Raw genomic sequence first — 20899 nt, 5'->3', positions numbered from 1 at the left:
GAGAGGGAGGAGAGCACTGACCCACCCCATAGCCAAAGGTTTACCTAGGGTTTAAGATGCTCTTTTCCTTTTTGTTGTGGGGTTTGTTTGGGGGGTTTTTTGGGGGGGAGGTTTTTTTGTTGTTGTACTGAATTGTTCCTTGTTGCTAGTAAATCCCCTTCCTTCCCACTCCAGCATAGCATGAACACATCTCCTGTTGTTCTGCTTTGTCAGAGACTTTGGAAATATTTCACAAGAATTTCAACTTTAACTGATGTTTTGGGCTTCTTTTTCTAGGAACTCTGAAGCAGCTCTTAAGTGTTCATAGGGCTTGAAAATGTGTGAAAGTTTATGTTCAGTGTCTCCACCCTGGAAAGTCCTACTCTTTGTTTCATACAGAGAGGTGTTGTAGTCAGGGGGAGGGGAAGGGTGAATGTACAACAGATGTGTGTCTTTTATTGAGAGAGCTGGTTTAGGAGAAAAAGCACTAAAACTAATAAGGCTGAGGTATTCCGCCCTATTGGTGAGCTGTGAATGCTGCTGAGGTAATGTTACAACTCCTGGTGGAGAGGAGTCATCACACAACAGCATCACCTAGTGGCTGGATTTAGGCTCAATATTTGCAGTGTGATAAATGGACGAAAGTAAAGTGAAAAGAGACATAAAAAAGGGTGTGTAAATATAAGGTTAGCATCAGAAAAATATTATGTTTGGGTCAATATTTAGTTGTCCATCAATGGATAAGAAGGTAAAATGTTCATATAACTTTATGGACTTTTGAGCCAAGTCAAACTAGTAAATATGCATAGTTATTTTTGCTTCTTGATTTGGATAAGTTGTACAAATGGCTGCTGTCTGTATAACTTCTAGTCCCCCCCCCCCTTTCAGAATATCCAGCTAAATTTTGGCTATATGTTGACTCTATGAATCTAGATATTTGACAAGTTTTAACAACCCTCTCCACACACACACACACACACACAAACAAAACACCTATGTGTTGGAGTAGCCTAGTGTTTTTAAAGCAACAAACTGAGAGCCAGGAAAGCCAAGTTCAAATCTATCATTTCTTATGATCTTGGACAAGTCATTTAACCCTCCATTGTTTCAAATAAAAATTTAGATTGCAAGCCCTCCAGGGACAGAAAATTATTTATTGTAACTGAATGTAACTTGCCTTGAGATTTCTTTGACAGAGCAACAGTGCTAGGCAGTGGATTTTGGCATGCAGATGATCTTGGTCTAGAAGCACTAAACAGGGTCAGTAAGACCACATGGGTTTGCTGCTGTCTGATTTTTGGCCGATTCCCAAAGGGTGACTGATGCTCAAACAAGTTTGCATGCAAATGATTTGAGCAGTGGTTCAATGTAGTCCCCATCCAATGCTGCTGCTAAATTGCGGTTAGAGCAACACTCACAGATGCGCAAAGCCGACAGGGGAAGCCCGAACAGCTGAGAGGCAGGAGAAGCCCTGAAGCAGCCTTCTGCCACTCAACTGTTCGGAGCAGAAAACTTTTTTTTTTAATAGACATAGATTTTATTTGTGATATGTGTGTTACCCATGCACAATATCTGTCTCCATTTAAAAAAAAAAATAAAAAATTGTTCTGGCCCCCCACAGTCATCAACACCCCCCTCCCCGATGACAGCTGTGTGTCCTCGAACCCCCCCTGATGATGGCCACCCCCCACAACAGCAACGCATCTAGCGAGACAGGAGATATGCCCAATCCCTGCCTCAGCAACCTCATTGTGCATCCGACACAACCCCCTCAACTCTTCCCCTGACACCCCCACCCTACACAAAGATACCCCTCCCAACACCCCACCAACAAGATCCCAAAAGACAGCTCTGGTGGGCTGGGGGCTCAGCCCAAGCAACCCTCCCCCCAGCCCCTCACCAGTACCTCATTGTAGAAGCAAGCAAGAGGGATACCCACTCCCTTTTGGAAGCAGGCCTGCCTCTTTGAAATGGTGGCCCTGGGATTCAAGTACTACAAGATATGGGATGTGGACTTTTTAATATCAAACCAGCTGGAGCACCTGGAAAATACCATAGACTTATCTCATCTATTACAACTCCTGCCCGTTTGATGTTGACAGCAGCTTGGAAACAACCTAGGGTTCCCACAAGACAGCAAGTGAGGGCCAAAGTGGACTTTGTGTATCAAATGTCTAAACCAGGGGTGTCCAACCTTTTGGCTTCCCTGGGCCGCATTGGCGAAAAAAATGTTTCTGGGGCCACACAAATGCTGCAGCAAGACAGAGGAGGAAGCCGGCAAGACAGTAAACACCCGGGGGCAGCAGTGGAAAATACTGCATCGCCCTCAACCGGGGCCGCACAAAATACTTCACGGGGCCGCAGGTTGGACACCCCTGGTCTAAACTTACTGCTCTGTGCTATTATAGAGTAAGTGTTCTTTTGAAGATTTGGATTCCCTACATTCAATGATGTGAACATTTAGGATAATTTAAGAGAAAATGGGATGTGATGTATGCTTTGGTTCACCCTGCCCACGGACACCTTGAGGATGGAGGGGAGGGGACATGGGGGGAAACGTTTGTTAGCCAGCTCATGTTACGATATGTACTGTACCAAAGAACAGTGGTACATATATGTTATGTGTTTCAATGTTGGATCGTATGTTGTAATTAGTTTATTTGGTTAAATAAAACCTTAATTTAAAAAATCATGTAGACTGATTCTATATATGTACAGTAGACTCTGTGTTAACCAGAAAAAAAAAAAAAAATCTAAGAAATACTGTAATACTTTAAATAAAAAAGAAAAGAAAATCAATTTCGGGTGGAAATTTAAGTGCAAACTTGGCACGCTACACCTGAATACGTCCACGCTTTGCCTACCATATGTCCAGTGGTTTGTCTGGAACAGTTTATGGTATAGCATAGTATGGGGTATAGTATTAGTTAGGCCTGTTTTTAATAGTAGCTCTCAAGCAACTAGAAACTACATTTATCCAGCATTTATCAATCCCCATGAGTGTTGCTTAACTGAGAGTCTACTGTATATCATAACCAGAGAAAGCATACCTTAGTCTTCCTCTTTTTATAAACTGGTTTTCTTGATTTGGTCTGTTAGCATGTACACCCACATTTACTCCCACCCCTAAGCAAGTGGTACCCAGTAAAGTACACACACACCTATACCCAGCATATGCAAGTTAATATACACCAACCTAACCCCCAAGCATGTGTGTGTGTACATAACAGAGTTTTCCTTTGATGGGACTGCAAAGTACATTAGAAACTCTTTATTGCTTTCTTGATGTATAACTGGCAATATTTATGCAAATGGTCTGACCAATAAAGTTTCTTGAATCTGAATTGGAGGACAAAGAGAAGGCTCTTTGCATAGTAACTACTTGCTGTCAAGTAATTTTGCTAGGGTTGCCTTGCATAATTATGGTCTCTTGGTCCTGGGATCTGTAGGCATACTACTGAAAGGATTGTAAGAGAAAAGTCCTCCATATACTGTGTACAGTTCTCCTCTCCCAATATATGTTTTATGTGTTGCAGATGCACTGTTGGCAGACCTAGAATCCACAACCTCGCATATTTCCAAGCGGCCTGTGTTTCTCTCTGAGGAGACTCCATATTCTTATCCAACTGGAAACCATACATACCAGGAAGTCTTAGTGCCACCCCCAGTGCCGCCGCCACCTTCTAGTGAGGCATTAAATGGCACAGTAACTGACCCGCTGGATCAAAGGCAAAATGGTATCGCCAGACACGTGCAGAAGAAGGTGAGGCATGATGAGGTGTAATCTTAATGGAGTCATTTATGCCTGCTCTGTTTTTCCCTTCTTGCTTTGTCATCCAGGATTCTCTTTCTATACCCTGCTTTGCCAGGGTCTCTACCTTGCTATGCCTTGTTTTATGCCATCTCCTCTTTTTCTTTCCCCTTCTTAAATGTCTCAATTGATTCCATTGGCAGCTATTGAAACTCATGCAGGATTGCAGTGATTTGGGCACTGCCTTTTGCTCCAGTTAACAACCATGCAGTAGTACAGCAGTAGTTTGCAACAGTTGTAATTGCTTAATGTTGTATACTCATAGCCCTGATATGTGGTGGTATTATAAAATCACATCCCCTCCAGCTCTTGTACAAAGCTAGATTTTTTTTTTGAGGCATGCACAGCTTTTCTTTTGTATTCTAAGGACCCCTGAAAGCACCTTAGCTAGGTTGTCTTTGCATACTTCTATGCTTCTGTACCCTGGACAGTTTCATTAGTGCCTCTGTACTGTTTTACACAAAAGAGGCTTATAAAATTCCTACATGAGTGACTTATACATGATGGTTAAATCTTTATTATCCAAAAATTTGCATAACTGAAACATCTCTTGCAGATGAGAAAATGCAGCATGTATTATTACTGCCAATAACTTGTTTTTCCAAATGGTGATGGTAGATCTATATCAGTGGTCTCAAACTCGCGGCCCGCCAGGTACTATTTTGAGGCCCTTAGTGCGTTTATCATAATCACAAAAGTAAAATAAAACTGTTTCTTGATCATATGTCTCTTTAGCTATAAATGACAATATTATTATTAAGACTTAGCCAAAAGGAAAGATTTATAAACTATAAAGAGTTTTACCTCATGCAAAATTGTCATTTCTTTAATAAGACATTAACTATTTTTTCTGAGGCTGTCCAAGTACCTATGAATCCAAAATGTGGGCCTGCAAAGGGTTTGAGTTTGAGACCACTGATCTATATCCTCCAGTATCAAAAGGAGAACAAAAATCTCTTCAGTGTTCTCGCTCAGGATGTCTCTGATTGAGATGGATTCAGCTTGAGTTTATGGTCACTAAATCTGTCCTCATATGGATGGCCCAGCTAAACATCCTCCACAAACATGGAATAGTACTGCTTAACCTTGGATCAGATCAGCAGTTGGCAACAACTAAATACTGAAAAGAACTGATAGCAAAAAGTGATCGCTGTAGTGTACCACAGTCCGGCTGTCTAGCTGCTGAATGTATAGTAACCCCAAAGTCGATGAACAATTTCTCAGAACTGTTGGGAATCCTTTCAGAACAGTCCCACTGGCACTGAGATCTAAGAGACATTCCAACAATAAGCTATTCCTTTTAGCAATCGTCCTGTTTGTTTCCTTCCACTCCTCACAATATCTTTAATTCTCTGTAGAAGAGCAGTCACCCATCTCTGTTATTCTTGGCTCCTTTAATGGCTGCCAATGCAAAGAGCTGATTTATGGTTACTTCTTTTGAAGTTTCACACATCAGTGTGAAATACTTGCAGCATTTTAGTTTCAAAAGCTGCAACCACAGCAAAGGTGACGATCCTATTGCTATGGGTTGGGCAGGGGAGGTAGTTAAGATACCAAGAAATGGGAAGCTGAGGGAAAGAGCCTAGATATTAGGCTGAAAAAAGGGGACAGGGTGAAAGAACTCCTGCATCTTAATCATATAGGGTTGAATCTGTTTGTCTAATTATTGCATACTCACTGGTGTGGTTCCCTCCCCACTCCCATGTGGATCTTTATTCTCTGCAAAATAAAAGAGCTCTTCAGGCATTGCAAGGGACTTTTCTGCAGTGGGGATGTTGGTCTGCAGGTACCTGGTAGTCAGTTTCCCCTCTCTGCTTTTTTGGGTCTCTCCAGGGGCACAGGTATCCCGACCAGTTGAGTTCTGCAATCATTATTTCTTCCCTACCCAGAGGTTCCTGTGTTGGTCCATTTGTTTTGTTGGCTTCTTGATGGCTGGGACAGTAAAGTGCTTCTTGTGTTGCCATGTTGGGTCATTATGCCATTTGCTGCCCCCCCCAGGTGCTGAGGGAGGCCCCTATTCTTATGTTCAGGCAGTGGAGGAGCTCTATTTGACTTTGGGCAGTGTTCCTGGTCCAAGGGACAGCAGCTCTGAGGGAACCCATGACTTGCCTTCTAAAATCATGGGAATTGTGGCCATATTGGCTTCCCATGATTCCCCTGGGACTGGACAGCAGGATTGGGGAGGGGTCAGATCTTGAGTACAGTACTGTCCCCTGGGCATCCTGGGTCTCTGGGAGAGGATACTCCTTTCTCCCTGGAGTTCATACTCTTTTACCAGGAGCAGATTAGCTTAAGAAGCTGGTTCTCTCTCTTCTTGCCTGACTTGACTTCTGTGATCAAAGGTCTATTTGTGGTTTCCTGGTCTTTCTTCCTCAGAGAGGCCTTGGAGGAGGGGGATTGTCTATCAGGGTGTTAGAATATTGTCTTGATGATAATGTTTTGTATCATTCATGTTCATTGCTAAAATTCAATAAAAAGGCTTTAACATAAAATACATTGATCATCTTAAACCAGCAGTACTGATCTCATTAGATCTTACAGCAGCATTTGACACCATTGATCATATATTTTAATAAGTCGTTTAAGTAAAATTGGTGTTACTGACTTAACACCCTAGACAAGACCATCTCTTAGGAAAGACTCCCCCAAGCCCCCCCCTAAATAACAGTGAGCGCAAAATGAGAAATAATGTGACTAGTCCAGCAGCCGAGCCTATGGTTGATGTACATAGCTCAAAGTGCCCAATTTCCAGGGATGCTGTTGATATGATGATAGAGTCCCTTAGCTGCGCTCTCCTTTATCCCAGGACAAGCAGGCATGATATTCTCACATGTGGGTGACGTCATCTACGGAGCCCCAGCGCGGACAGCTTTTCAAGCAAACTTGCTAGAAGTTTCAAGTTTGCACACTGCACCACGCATGTGCATGCCTTCTGCCCACTAGAGGGCGCATCCCACCTCGTGGTCCTCAGTTCAATTTTTTCCGCGGAGCAAGAAAGCCCTGTGGATCTGAGCTCCAGTGTTTTGCCTTCTAGCTGCCGCGTTTAGTTTGTTCTTTCATCGAATTAGTTCGCGGTGCTGTTTTGTTTTCTGTTCTTTTCTTTAAAAAAAAAAAAAAAAAAAATTTTGTTTTTCGTTGGGCTCCGGGGGCTCCCGGAAGCCGTGGCCGCGGGACGTCGGTCGTTCCCGGCCTTCTTCTTTTTCTTCGTTGATGTCCCGTCCTGTTACGGGATTCAAAAAGTGCAGCCGGTGTGAGAGGTTACTTTCCATCACTGACCCTCACCGGTGGTGCATTGTCTGTCTTGGGCCCGAACATCCGACAGCGTCGTGTGATCGCTGTGCAACTTTCCAAAACAGGGCCCTCCGTCGCCGTAAGGCCAGAATGGCTGAATTGTTCGCCGTCGACACGCCGCCTAAGGCCTCGACGTCGGCCTCGGCTTCGGCCCCGGCCTTGACCTCGGCCTCGGCGTCCTCGGGGGCCTCGGCTTCGCCTCGGCCCTCGTCTTCGAAGGCGTCGTCAGCGAAGCCAGCTTCGGGTAAGTCCTCTGTTCCATCCCCTTCAGCAAAGAAGTCATCCTCGACTCAGGCTAAGGCGGGTGGGTCGACCCCGGCCCCGCATCGGACCTCGACTTCGCACACCCCGAGGGAATACTCAAGACCGAGGTCGCCCTCCAGGGAGTGTGCCCCGGACTCGGAACTCCCCACCTTCGTGGGGATTCCGGCCTTCCAGGATCTCCTTCGAGCCCTGATCTCATCGGAGCTGTCGGGAGCCCTGGAAGTGTTGCAGCGTGCTGCGGTTCCGGCGGCCTCGACCTCGGCCGGGGCGCCTTCGGTCTCGGAGGCCCCGGCCTCGGCTCCCTCGACCTCGGGAGCCCCGGCCTCGGCGACCTCGGTCTCGGGTACTGTGGCCCCGTTCACCTCGGTCTCGGCCCCGCCCCTGACCTCGACCTCGGGGGAGCCTCCTGAGCGGAGTGTGAGGCCCAAAGAAAAGTTGCGCAGAGTGCGCCGTCTTTCCTCCTCTTCCTCCGGGTCTTCCCGGGACGCCTCGCCCTCGACGCGACCTCGAACGAGGCGCCGATCGAGGAAGTCTAAGCGGCCCCGAGGCTCGCCTCGGCGCGATCGTTCCTCGTCGTTCGGGGGCGAGGCGCTGCAGGTGTCGGAGTTGCGCCTCGACAACCCGAGGCTCCTCCGCTCACCTCGTGGGAAGTCTTCCCGTGCCGCCTCGCCGAGGAAATGGGAGAGTGTTCCACGGACCCCGGGGTCCTCGCCCAAGGGTTCTGCGAGGAGGATAATTTCCCCTTCCCCCTCGAGGGCCTTGGAGAGGGGATCCTGGGATTCGGGATCTGTTAGGGATCCTCATTATTCTCATGAGGCCTCCCCCCTCTCCTCGGTGGGACGGTCGAGAACCCCGTCTCCCCAGGCTAGGCCGTCCTCATTTTCATCCTTTGTTCAGGACATGGCCCGAGCCCTGGGGATTGACCTGATGGTAGGTTCTCAGTATTCCAAAGAATTTTTGGAGGAACAGGACCTTCCCACTCCTCCTAGAGAGGTGCCTAGACTCCCTCTCAACAGTGTCCTTCTGCAGACCTGGCTGAAGAACTTGTCAAACCCTCTTACAGTCACGTCTGTGCCTTCAAAAATGGAATCGAAGTATAGGACGATTCCCCCTAAAGGGTTCGATAAGGCGCAGCTCTCCCACCAGTCTCTTCTGGTGGAGTCTGCTCTTAAAAAATCACAGCCCTCACGGGTTTCTGCGGCGGTTCCACCCGGCAGGGAGGGGCGGACCCTGGACAAGTTTGGCCGTTGCCTCTATTCAAATTCCCTGATGGCCACCAGGGTTCTAAATTACGCCTTCACCTTTTCCTCCTATTTGCGTGGTATGGTGAAGGACCTTCCTCAATATCGAAACTCGTTACCGGACTCCCAAAGAGCAGGATTCGATAAGTTTATGTCCAACCTGTCTCAATTGCGGTTGTACCTATTCCATGCAGTGTACGACGCCTTTGAGCTGGTTTCGAGGGTGTCGGCCTTCGCGGTGGCCATGCGCCGCTTGGCCTGGCTTCGCACCCTCGACATGGACCCAAACCTGCAGGAACGTCTTGCAGACTTGCCTTGTGTGGGGTCCGAGTTATTTGACGAGTCATTGGATGCGGCGACCAAGCGGTTGTCGGAGCAGGAGCGCTCTTTAGCATCCCTGGTCCGCCCCAAACCTAGGCCCCCGCCGCAGAAACCTTTCCGGCCTCCGCCGCGCCGATACCCTCAGAAGTCGACCCCGGCTTTTTCGAGACCGCCTCCGAGACGTCCGTCTCAGCGAGGCAGAGGGGGACAAACCCAAGCCCCGGCGCAGGGCCCTTCTAAGCCCGCGCCTTCCTTTTGACGGGCTGAGCGGACGGGGCGGGTTCCCCTCCGCACTTTCACAGGAACCCCTTCCTATCGGGGGGCGTCTTCGGTCCTTCCGGGAGGCATGGACCGGGATTACCTCAGACGCTTGGGTGCTCCGGATCGTCTCCGAGGGCTACTCGCTCAACTTTGTGTCCTCGCCGCCGGACAGTCCCCCAAGTTTAGTCTCTTGCAACCGTTCGCAGCTACCGACCCTTCTGACCGAAGCCAAAGCCCTCTTGAAGCTTCGGGCGGTCGAGCCGGTCCCCAAGGACCAGTGGGGTACGGGGTTTTACTCCCGTTACTTTTTGGTCCCAAAAAAGACCGGGGACCTGCGCCCCATACTGGACCTCAGGAAGCTCAACAAATTCCTGGTCCGGGAGAAGTTTCGAATGCTATCTCTCCCGGTTTTGTATCCTCTCTTGGAGGAAGGGGACTGGATGTGCTCCCTCGACTTGAAGGAAGCATATACCCATGTTCCGGTGCACCCCGCCTGCCGAAGATTTTTACGATTCCAGGTGGGGGACCTCCACCTCCAGTACAGGGTACTGCCCTTCGGCCTGGCCGCGTCCCCACGAGTATTCACGAAGTGCATGGTGGTGGTTGCGGCAGCCCTGAGGTCTCGTGGGCTCCATGTGTTCCCTTACCTGGACGATTGGCTCATCAAAGCCCCGACCAGGGAGGGGGTTATCTCAGCGACCCGACAGTCTATTGCCTTCCTGCAAACTCTCGGGTTCGAGATAAACTTTCCAAAGTCTCAGTTGAGGCCGGCTCAATCTCTTCAATTCATAGGTGCGGTGCTGGACACGGTGCGCCTGCGCTCCTACCTTCCGACCCAGCGGTTGGAAGCCTTGGTACGGATGGGCCGCCAGGTCTCTCAACTATCGATGGTGTCGGCCAAGCGCATGATGATGCTGCTCGGTCATATGGCCTCGACGGTACACGTCACGCCGTTTGCGAGGCTGCATCTGAGGATCCCTCAGTGGACCCTCGCGTCCCAGTGGCGTCAGGAGTGCGATCCGGTGTCTCGCCTCATTTCGGTGACTCCGCTTTTGCGGAAATCGCTGCGTTGGTGGACAGACTCTTCAAATCTGTCCATGGGGCTACTGTTTCGCACTCCTCCTTTTCGCAAGGTCCTGACCACGGACTCCTCGGAGTACGCGTGGGGAGCCCACCTCGACGGTCTTCGCACGCAGGGCCTGTGGTCGGCAGAAGACCGCCGGTGTCATATCAACGTGCTAGAGCTTCGGGCCATCTTCCTAGCACTTCGAGCCTTCGTTCACATATTGCAGGACCAGGTGGTCCTCGTCCGCACGGACAATCAGGTGGCAATGTACTATGTGAACAAGCAGGGGGGAACGGGGTCTTGGCCCCTCTGTTCCGAGGCTCTTCGCCTTTGGGAGTGGGCGGTCTCCCGGAACATCTTCCTCCGGGCGGTCTACATCCAAGGAGAACTGAATTGTCTGGCGGACAAACTCAGTCGACTTCTGCAACCGCACGAGTGGACTCTACACTCAGCAGTTCTGCGCGAGGTTTTCGCTCGCTGGGGAACGCCACAGGTGGATCTGTTTGCCTCTCCGGAGACACACAAACTACCACTGTATTGTTCTCGGATGTACTCGAGGGATCGTCTGGAGGCGGATGCCTTCCTTCTCGATTGGGAAGGGAGGTTCCTGTATGCATTCCCTCCTTTCCCTCTGATCATGCGAACGTTAGTACATCTAAAATCGTCCACGGCCACGATGATTCTCATAGCACCTCGGTGGCCGCGTCAGCACTGGTTCTCCCTGCTGCTTCAGCTCAGTGCCAGGGAGCCTCTTCTTCTGCCTGTCTTTCCTTCTCTGCTGTCTCAGAGTCAAGGATCCATGTTACATCCCAATCTGCAGTCGTTGCACCTGACAGCTTGGTTTCTTGTTCCCTGACTCCTCCGGATCTGTCTCAATCGGTGAGGGAGGTGTTGGAAGCCTCCCGCAAGATCTCGACGAGGCTTTGCTATTCGCAGAAATGGACCAGGTTTTCCACCTGGTGTTCGTCTTTTCACCTGGATCCGGTATCGGTCCCGGTATCCTCGGTTTTGGACTATTTATTCCATTTGTCGCGCTCTGGCTTGAAAACCACTTCGGTGCGTGTTCATCTTAGTGCGATTTCTGCTTTCCACCAACATCTGGATGGACGCCCTCTGTCACTCCATCCCTTGGTGACACGCTTCATGAAAGGGTTACTCAGGGTTTGTCCCCCTCTTAAGCCTCCTGCTGTCGTGTGGAATTTGAATGTGGTTTTAGCTCAACTGATGAAACCCCCTTTTGAGCCACTCAACAAGTCCCTCTTGAAATTTCTGACTTGGAAGGTGGTGTTTCTGATTGCCCTCACCTCCGCTAGGCGGATTGGGGAGTTGCAAGCCTTGGTTGCGGATCCCCCTTTCACCGTCTTCCATCATGACAAGGTGGTTCTCCGCACCCACCCTAAGTTTGTCCCTAAGGTTGTTTCTGATTTCCACCTCAATCAGTCCATTGTCCTTCCTGTGTTCTTTCCTAAGCCCCACTCCCATCCTGGCGAGGCGGCGCTTCACACGCTTGACTGTAAGAGGGCGTTGGCGTATTACCTTCAACGCACCAGGTCTCATCGGAAGGTCCCTCAATTGTTTTTGTCCTTCGATCCCAATCGATTAGGGCATCCAGTTTCCAAGCGCACTCTGTCTAACTGGTTGGCTGCTTGCATTTCCTTTTGCTATGCTCAGGCTGGCCTTCCTCCCCTGGGTCGAGTCACGGGGCACAAGGTCCGAGCGATGGCAGCTTCGATAGCTTTCCTCCGATCCACTCCGATGGAGGACATATGTAAGGCTGCCACTTGGTCTTCGGTTCATACATTCACCTCTCATTACTGTCTGGACACTTTATCCAGGAGTGACGGCCGGTTTGGCCAGTCAGTTTTGCAAAATCTGTTTTCCTAAATTGCCATCCTCCCACCTGCCCTTTTTTGGTTGGCTTGGAGGTCACCCACATGTGAGAATATCATGCTTGCTTGTCCTGGGATAAAGCACAGTTACTTACCGTAACAGGTGTTATCCAGGGACAGCAGGCATATATTCTCACAACCCGCCCGCCTCCCCGGGGATGGCTTCTATGCTAGTTATGGAACTGAGGACCACGAGGTGGGATGCGCCCTCTAGTGGGCAGAAGGCATGCACATGCGTGGTGCAGTGTGCAAACTTGAAACTTCTAGCAAGTTTGCTTGAAAAGCTGTCCGCGCTGGGGCTCCGTAGATGACGTCACCCACATGTGAGAATATATGCCTGCTGTCCCTGGATAACACCTGTTACGGTAAGTAACTGTGCTTTACAATACAACCCATTCTGTTATTGAAAATAGCCTCTAGCAATGAGCATTTAACAAGATAACCAAAATCAGTCGATAAGTTGAGTGACCATTGTCAGCAAAGTAAACAGAATAGCAGAATAAGCTCTTGCTAGGAGGTATAAAAAATTCCAAGAGGACCTTATCCAGAAGACATATCTGACTCAACCGACCCCCCTCCCCATTCTACCCCCCAATCCACCCCCACCCTTTTCCAGAAGACAAATCTGACTCAACCAACCCTCCTCCCCATTCTAACCCCAATCCACCCCACCCCTTCAACTACCCCCATCTACAACCAGAGGAGAGCGGGGCGATATATAGGCTTTTGTGACCTGTACCGAGTCAAAGAGTTTTGGGGTGCCATTCCAGATAATCCTCAATTTGGCTGGATAAAGCAGGCTTAAACGCACGTTAAGCTTAATCAGTTGTGCACATAGGGGTGAGAAAGCACGGCGAGCCATTGATAATGTGGCTGAATAATCTTGAAAACATAAAATCTTCGAATTTTGATGTTCTAGTGTCTTGCCTGCGCAAACAGCCTGCAAAATCTCCAGTTTATGATTATAGTTAAGCAGTTTCAGAATCACTGTGCGTAGGCGTATCCCTTTTTCATGGCGTGGTCCAAGCTGATGGGCCAGTTCGATGTACAAGGGCCCGCTGCTGCAGAAAGCTCCAGGGAAGCCACCAACCATGTTTCTAAGAAGGACCAATTAAGCGCAAATTGTTCCAATGTGAAGGATTTTCAAAATCATCCAATTTCACCTCCACAGAGTCTAATTGTTTATTAGCATGTTTACAGTCCTCTGTCAGTGGATGTAACATGTTTTCCAGTGCACCAATCCTCTCCTGCACCGCTTTCATGTCCATAGTAAGTGTGGTAAATCACTTGGTCCATCGCTTCACGTTTGTCTATTATTAATTGTAATTGCCGGCTGATTATAAGTGCCACAGCAGATTTTACCTCTGCCATTCTCTGCCGCCCATTCTGAGCTTGGTGAAAGGGACAATGGGGAGACCTCCGCCATTTTGGAGTCCCTCATTGCCTACTTGGGCAGTCCTTTTTTCAATGCTTTCGCCATCATTGGAGCTCTGATACAGTTCAAAACCACCGCTGAGGTTATAAATATCACCCTCTTCTACAGACAGTGTTCTGCGGTAAAGTTCACTGGAAATCAAGTGCTGATTTGTCTGGGAACATCGGGAACAGTCGGAACTGCATCCTCACTGCTGCCTGTCCACACCGGAAGTCTATGATCAATGTATTTTAATACTGTAGTAGTTAGTGCAATAAGTGATTCATTTTCTAGAAGGGGTTAACAACTTTGGCAACCAGTTAAGTCCTTATGCTTGCAACAGAGTTTGAATCTAGTCATCAAAACTCTCCAGAAGGCTCCCTTAGAACCACTAAAAAGGGGCTATGATTAAGGATCTTTCTTACATTACTACCAAAAAACTGTTTGAAATCACTTTGACTCACCAAGTTTCTGAATTGCAAACACCTTCCAGTAGGGATTTTTTTACTTCATAGAAATAGGAATTGCAATTTGTACCTTCCTAATGTTCTTCCTTCCTCCCAAAAGTAGTCTTGTCTTTTCATTTATACTGTGCAAAGTCGTACTGTAAACCACATTGAGCCCTCTTTTGTAGGGATGATGTGGTATATAAAACAAAGGATTAGATTAGTCTCCTGGTAGAGGTGGTTGAGATAAAGACTGGCCTAGATTCACTAACCTGGCCGAGTCAGTCTGCTCTGTGCAGGCCAACTGATTCACAATGGGCCTGTATTCAAATGGGGATGATTGGAGAAACGTCCCCCACCGACCTCACGGATCGCTCTCCAGTGATCTAGACACATGTGCAGACTATCTACTTTGCCAGTAGATGGTCTACACATGCGTTTGATGTCTGTGTTTTTATTTTATTTTTTACTTTTTACTCATGAGCCCCGTGGTTTTAACCTGCAGGTTAAAACCACAGGCTTGAGTCGGGGCAGGAGAATTGGAGCAGAGATCCAGACAGGAGAGTTAAGGCAGAGCTCGGGGCAGACACCAGGGCTGGAAGATTTGGGTAGGAGATTCGGAGCAGAGATTGGGGCAGGAGAATCGGGGCAGACAGCAGGGCTGGAAGATCGGGGCAGGAGATTCGGAGCAGGAGAGTTGGGGCAGAGAGCAGGACTGGAAGATCGGGGCAGGAGAGTCGGGGCAGAGAGCAGGGCTGGAAGATTTGGGTAGGAGATTCGGAGCAGAGATTGGGGCAGGAGAATCGGGGCAGACAGCAGGGCTGGAAGATCGGGGCAGGAGATTCGGAGCAGGAGAGTTGGGGCAGAGAGCAGGACTGGAAGATCGGGGCAGGAGAGTCGGGGCAGAGAGCAGGGCTGGACGATCGGGAGTAGGAGAGTCAGCAGGGATGTGTGTGGTCCCCAGTAGTTGCTTCTTCTGTTGATCGGCCAGCCCAGTTAGTGTCCCAGATTTGTTTAGTGAATCGCGTCCCTGCCTACTTTGCATGCCGTTTCCCCTCATTTGCACGCACGGATTGGAATTGGAGGTTAGTGAATCGGGTCGGAGGAAAATCGGGTCTCAAAGGGGTCACAAACCGATCAGTACACGATCGGTTTGCTTAGTGAATCTAGCCCTGTGTCTGAATTTAAGAAAGTGTAAAACAGGCACATGGGATTAGATAATGACACAGACAAATTTTTCCCCTTCCCAGCAAGAACTCAATTTCCCCATCCCTTCCCTGCGAGTTTTGCCCTGCCTTGGACACTTATGATTTTAAAGTGTTTGAGGCTTGTGTAGATGAGGACAGAGCTTGCCGGAATGGGGCAAGGACAGAAAAAGAACTCGACGGGATGGGAAAATGAGATCCCGCGGAGACGGGGGAAAAATTTGTCCCCGTCTCATTCTCTACATGGGATCTCTTATGGAGAGGAGATAGTGGATGCTGCAGATGGGCAGACTGGACTGGCCACTTGGCCTTTATCTACCATCATGTTTCTATGTTTCTGTGCCTTTGCTGTTTTAAGTTTGCTCTATTCTATTCAGGAATGAAGATTCATTTGTATCTATCCTTATATAGTAGAGCATATTTTTGTAGTTTTCTTTCCCCTTCTGGTTGGTGGACTCGGTCTGCAGTTCCTAGAGTGACCTGTTGGGACTAAAGGAAAAAGAATGAGCAGGTAAAATCTAATTTTTTCTTTTAATGCTTGCTTGCTCTTAGATTGACAAACTATAACTTTTGCTAACTGAATAAAAAGATGGAAGGGGAGAGTGGAGGCTAGAGAAAGAGATGAAGAGGAGAGGCTGTTTGGGTAGGGGTGGGAGAATCTGATGAGTCATAATATTCCACCTGTTCATGGACTGATAATGTATAAGCATCACATGTCTGGTGCAGTTCTGTAATTTGGTCTGATGTGAGCTGTTTTGCTTTCTACAGCCTCAGCCCCAAGCCCTGCTGTGCATCTCCACCAAAAGTAGTAGTGGTCTGGTTCCTGAAGCGAGTACTGAGCCATCTGATGAGGAACATGTGTACAGGTATATGCACTTCAGCAGACTGGAACAGAGGCAGATGAAAAACTGAGTTTAGCAATATCTATGTGACAGGCACGCTAAGGATGAGGTGTGAGTCAAATATACTTCCCACACAGCATGTGGACATCTTATGGCTCTGGGAAGGAAGTGTACAATTACAGTGTGAAACATCTGCCTTGTAAATGACCTGATGATGTTGTGTAAGAGCATTTTAGAGCATGTATGGATATGTGCACTAGAGCTGTCCAGTTCAGGAAAAACTTTTTCAATTCCATTTTGCCAGTTAAATCAATTTTTTATGATATAGCTTTAAAATTAGCTGGTGGGTTTATTTTGCAGCCTCTTCACCCCCCCCCCCGAATCCCCCTCTCCCTCTATTAACCTACACTGGTCTGTTAAGTCCTACTTGCAGCTCACACTCGCTGTCTAACACTAGCTCTGGCAGGATACACTTTTCAAATCTGATATATTATAATCACAGAATATAAAATTATTTTTTCTACCTTTTTGTTATCTGGTTATTTTATTATTCAAATCATGTTGGTCCCAGGCTCTGGTTTCTGTTTGTCTTCTGTTAGCTTGTGACCCGGGGGAAAAAAATTTGTCCCCGTCCCCGCGACCACCGTCCCTGTCACCGCCCCGTCCCCGCAACCACTGTCCCCGCCCCATCCCCGCAACCACTATCCCCGCCCCGTCCCCGCAGCATCCATACAAGCCTCAGTACTGCAATATTTAGCTTATTCCTTCCTTATAAATCAAAGTTCTGGCTGCTGAACTAGAGAAAGAGATGTTCAGCTGGTAGGACTTTGTTTATAAATTTTTATCAACACAACTAATATACTACTTTATCCTAAAGCAAAAAAAAAAAAGGAAATAAATAAATATAATTTTTTTTCTACCTTTGTTGTCTGGTTTCTGCTTTCCTCATCTTCTCATTCAATTCCTTCCATCCACTGTCTGTCTTCTCTCAGCATCTTCCATTTGCTCTATTACTGTGCCTCTCCCTTCACCCCCCCTAATTGGTCTGGCACCCATCTTCTTCCCTCCGCTGCCCCCATAGTCTGGCATCTCTGTCTTCTTCCCTTCCAGTGTCTTCTCCCCACTCTCTGTTCCCCATTTCCCTTCAGCGTCTTCTCCCCACTTTGTCTTCCCCATTTCCCTTCAACGTCTTCTCCCCACTCTGCCTTCCCCAATCCTCATTTCCCTTCAGTGTCTTCTCCCCACTCTGCCTTCCCCATTTTTTCCCTTCAGCATCTTCTCCCCACTCTGTCTTCCCCAATTCCCTTCAGCGTCTTCTCCCCACTCTGTCTTCCCCATTTCCCTTCAACATCTTCTCCCCACTCTGCCTTCCCCAATCCTCATTTCCCTTCAGTGTCTTCTCCCCACTCTGCCTTCCCCATTGTTTCCCTTCAGCTTCTTCTCCCCATTCTGTCTTCCCCAATCCCCATTTCCCTTCAGCATCTTCTCCCCACTCTGTCTTCCCCATTTATCTTCAGCCTCTTCTCCCCACTCTGTCTTCCCCATCCCCATTTCCCTTCAGCGTCTTCTGCCCACTCTACCTTTCTAATTTTTTCCCTTTAGCGTCTTCTCCCCACTCTGCCTTCCCCATTTTTTCCCTTCAGTGTCTTCTCCTCACTCTGTCTTCTCCAATCCCCATTTCCCTTCAGTGATTTCACCCCACTCTGTTTCCCCTTCAGCGTCTTCCTCCCACCACCACCACCACCTTTCCATCTCGCCACCTCACCACCCTTCAGCACTCCTCGCACGGCCCGAGAATCTCCCTCCCTCTCCCTTACCTTCATGGCACGTTAGTAAAGTAACTCACTGAAGCCGGCCAAGCCTGCTTACAGTCGCATGTGTGTGGGCAGAAGCTTCTCCTGTGATGCAACCGTAATTTCCCTCCAACTTCCAACTTCCAGCTCCTCTCCTCCCCCCCCCCGGTCCATCGATGACAGAAGAAGTGGAAAGCAGCAACCCCTCCTGCTTGGGTCCAGTAGCAGCAGTGCCCCCCACGGGTCTGACAGTGGCAACAGAGGAAGCAGTACAGCGCCCCACTCCACTACCTTCTCAGCCTTCTTAGCCCTCATTGCTGATTCTCACTGGCCTGCTTTTGGGCTTTCCCTCTGCCAAAGTCCTTCCTTCTGATGTAACTTCCTGTGTCACGATACAAGAAGTTACATCAAAAGGAAGAATTCAGACACAGATAGAGCCCAAGAACAGGCCTGAATTGGTGAGTGATTTTTTTTTCCAAAACAAATCAATTCAGCCAAACTGAATCGGTGAATTGATTTGAATCAGGAAGCACTGATGTCCACATTTAAAGGGAACAGACTGAGAAAGAAAATGGCATATCTGAATTCAGTACTATCTAAGGAAATAAAACCATACACTGTACATCTTCAGAGAGGAACTTTAGTAAAAGGCCTACAGGCTTTGTCTTGTGATTTTACTTGTATCAATTTGTCCACCAGTTGATGATAGGGTATTACAGGGGTGTCCAACGGCCCTATCAAGTATTTTGTGTGGCCCCGGTCAAGAGCGATGCAGTGTTTTCCTCTGTTGCCCAAGGGTGTTTACTGTCTTGCCGGCTCCCTCCTCTGTCTTGCTGCAGTGTTTGCGCATTTGTGCGGCCCCAGAAACATTTTTTTCGGACAATGCAGCCCAGGGAAGCCAAAAGGTTGGACATGCCTGGGGTATTAGTTCTAGATAATCTAAAGTGGCTACACACTTGCTCTCACATGGGGAAGAGGGAACTTTTGAGGCACAGGGGATGGGATAAGATTGCAGATTCATATATAGAGAGGATGACAGAATAGAAAGGTGGATACTGTATATAGCAGAGGAATACTGCCTGGAGTATTTGCATCAGGTAAGGTGAAGACGCTGTGTGTGAGCATATAACTGACTATGTAGGGTCCGGTTGGATTTTTATCACTGTATTTTTTTATCATTGTACTTTTTAAATTGAATTTTCATGTTTTTATATGTCAATGTTTAATAAATTATCTCCAGAACATCTGTATCCACAGTTTTTGTTTTTGTTTTCATCGGTGGATTGTTTTCACTGTGGATTATTGGGTCTCCCCATTTTTCTTTGTTGAGTTTATAGCTGGACATGAAGGAAAATAAAGAGTAAAGAGATGAGCTGCCATGCAGAGCTAAGCTTCTAAAATGTTAGAAATAGGACATGCATGTGCAGAGGAAATCCTCATCTTCCCATGTGTGTACTTTTAGGTTTTGTTTGCAGTTCTGAAAAATGTGTTCTCTAAAGGTATACTCATCCATTTTCTTTCTTTCCTCTCTCTAGTTTTCCCAACAAGCAGAAGTCTGCAGAGCCGTCCCCCACCACGATGAGTTCATCATTGGGCAGTAACTTATCAGAACTGGATCGCCTGCTTCTAGAATTGAATGCTGTTCAGCAGAGTCCAACCAGCACCTTCCCCACAGGTAAGAGCATTCATTTATCCATGGGTGAGAGTCACCATTCCAGTTTCTGCTAGTGTGAGGGATATATTAATTTGTGTGTAGTTTTAATGTTATAAATTGCTCTATAATCTTTTTGGAGAGGAACAGGATATAATTTTGAAGAATAAATCTGACTCTGTGGTACCTGAGAGACTGGGTAGAGAAACAAGATTGTAGGAGTCAAAGAACATGTTCTCTTGAAATTGTTAAACTGATCATCCTTGTCAACTGTCAACTCCTTCTGTTAATTAAGGCCATAGTGTTGGATCCCTTTTCAGAAAGCTTAACAGAAATTTATTGGATCCATTTTATGGTTACAGGGAAATCAAAGTTTTTGGTCCATTCTGAACTTGCAAATGCTCTCGTATTTCAGTCCATATTAATAAAGATAAATCAATACATGAGCTTCAAGATGGATTTCTATAATGGCAGCTGGTATGCTGAGTTCCAGGTCTGCATTTTAAATGAAAAATTTTAGCTTACTTGGGAAAGCAAAATGTTCACGTTTTTAAAGTCTACCTCACCTTCCCCTTGCAGAGGCCTTGGTTAACTCACACCACAATGGAATAATTTACTAGCTCTAGCACTCCAGCTGTGGGGCAATTTCCAGTGCTGGGCTAGGTCAGGGATCCACCACCATATTGAAGCTGATGTTGCACTGAGCCTGCTATATCTCAAATGGTCTTTTCCCCATTGTGTGTTTATAGATCTGCGGTAACTTCCAAATACAAAAGTAATGTTTTGGGAGATGGCTGAGAAAGGGGAGGGATATGTATGCACTGCCTCCATTGAATATTTATGAGATATATTTCATAAATAATAGGGCTATTCTGAAAAACCAGAGTGCCATTTTGAAGAAATCCAACCAAGGCAGTGTACAGCAAGAATAATTCAGACATAGACAGTAGACGATTGCAGCAGAAGAAAATATTCAAATAATAGAACACATTATAGTATAAATATGCTACTTACAGCATCAATACGATATACATTAAAATATCTTTATGGTCAGCATAGGGTATAACAGAGGTGGAACATAGAGCAGCAAAAGTTAGAAAATAAGGAAAATTTATGTGACTAACTTAAGGAAAATTGTTTGTGAAGTCAGCTGGTGCAGAATTCTTCACCCTCTCAGGACCCATAGAATTATGCACATGCTATGCAGAATTCAGTGCAGACACAGGTAGTAGAGGAGGAAGTGAACCACTGCAGTGCAGGCCACTTCCTCCTCTGTGCTGGCTTAGATCTTACTGATTATGTGAACCACAATCTCGCACGTGCAGAATTCTGCCAGGAGTAATTAGATAAACTTGCTCTGCTATAGTATTTGCAGCTGGTGTTAGTGTTTGTGTATGCGAGTAGCTACAAGTAGTTAGTTGCTTC

General features: G+C 47.4%; 1 protein-coding gene across 2 annotated transcripts in view; it reads left to right on the top strand.

The window, feature by feature from the left end:
• Positions 1 to 20899, top strand: part of PXN (paxillin) — a 127536-nt gene that overhangs the window by 61043 nt on the left and 45594 nt on the right. For both annotated transcript variants that reach the window (XM_033954862.1, XM_033954861.1), the window contains exons 2-4: positions 3516 to 3742; positions 15957 to 16054; positions 19359 to 19498. In XM_033954862.1, the coding sequence (XP_033810753.1) occupies positions 3516 to 3742; positions 15957 to 16054; positions 19359 to 19498 (465 nt within the window). The remainder of the gene's footprint in view (positions 1 to 3515; positions 3743 to 15956; positions 16055 to 19358; positions 19499 to 20899) is intronic.

Source organism: Geotrypetes seraphini, chromosome 8, assembly GCF_902459505.1.
Source record: "Geotrypetes seraphini chromosome 8, aGeoSer1.1, whole genome shotgun sequence".
Classification (NCBI taxonomy): domain Eukaryota; kingdom Metazoa; phylum Chordata; class Amphibia; order Gymnophiona; family Dermophiidae; genus Geotrypetes; species Geotrypetes seraphini.
Note: the sequence above shows the minus strand (reverse complement) of the source record. Positions and strands in the feature narration are given on the sequence as shown.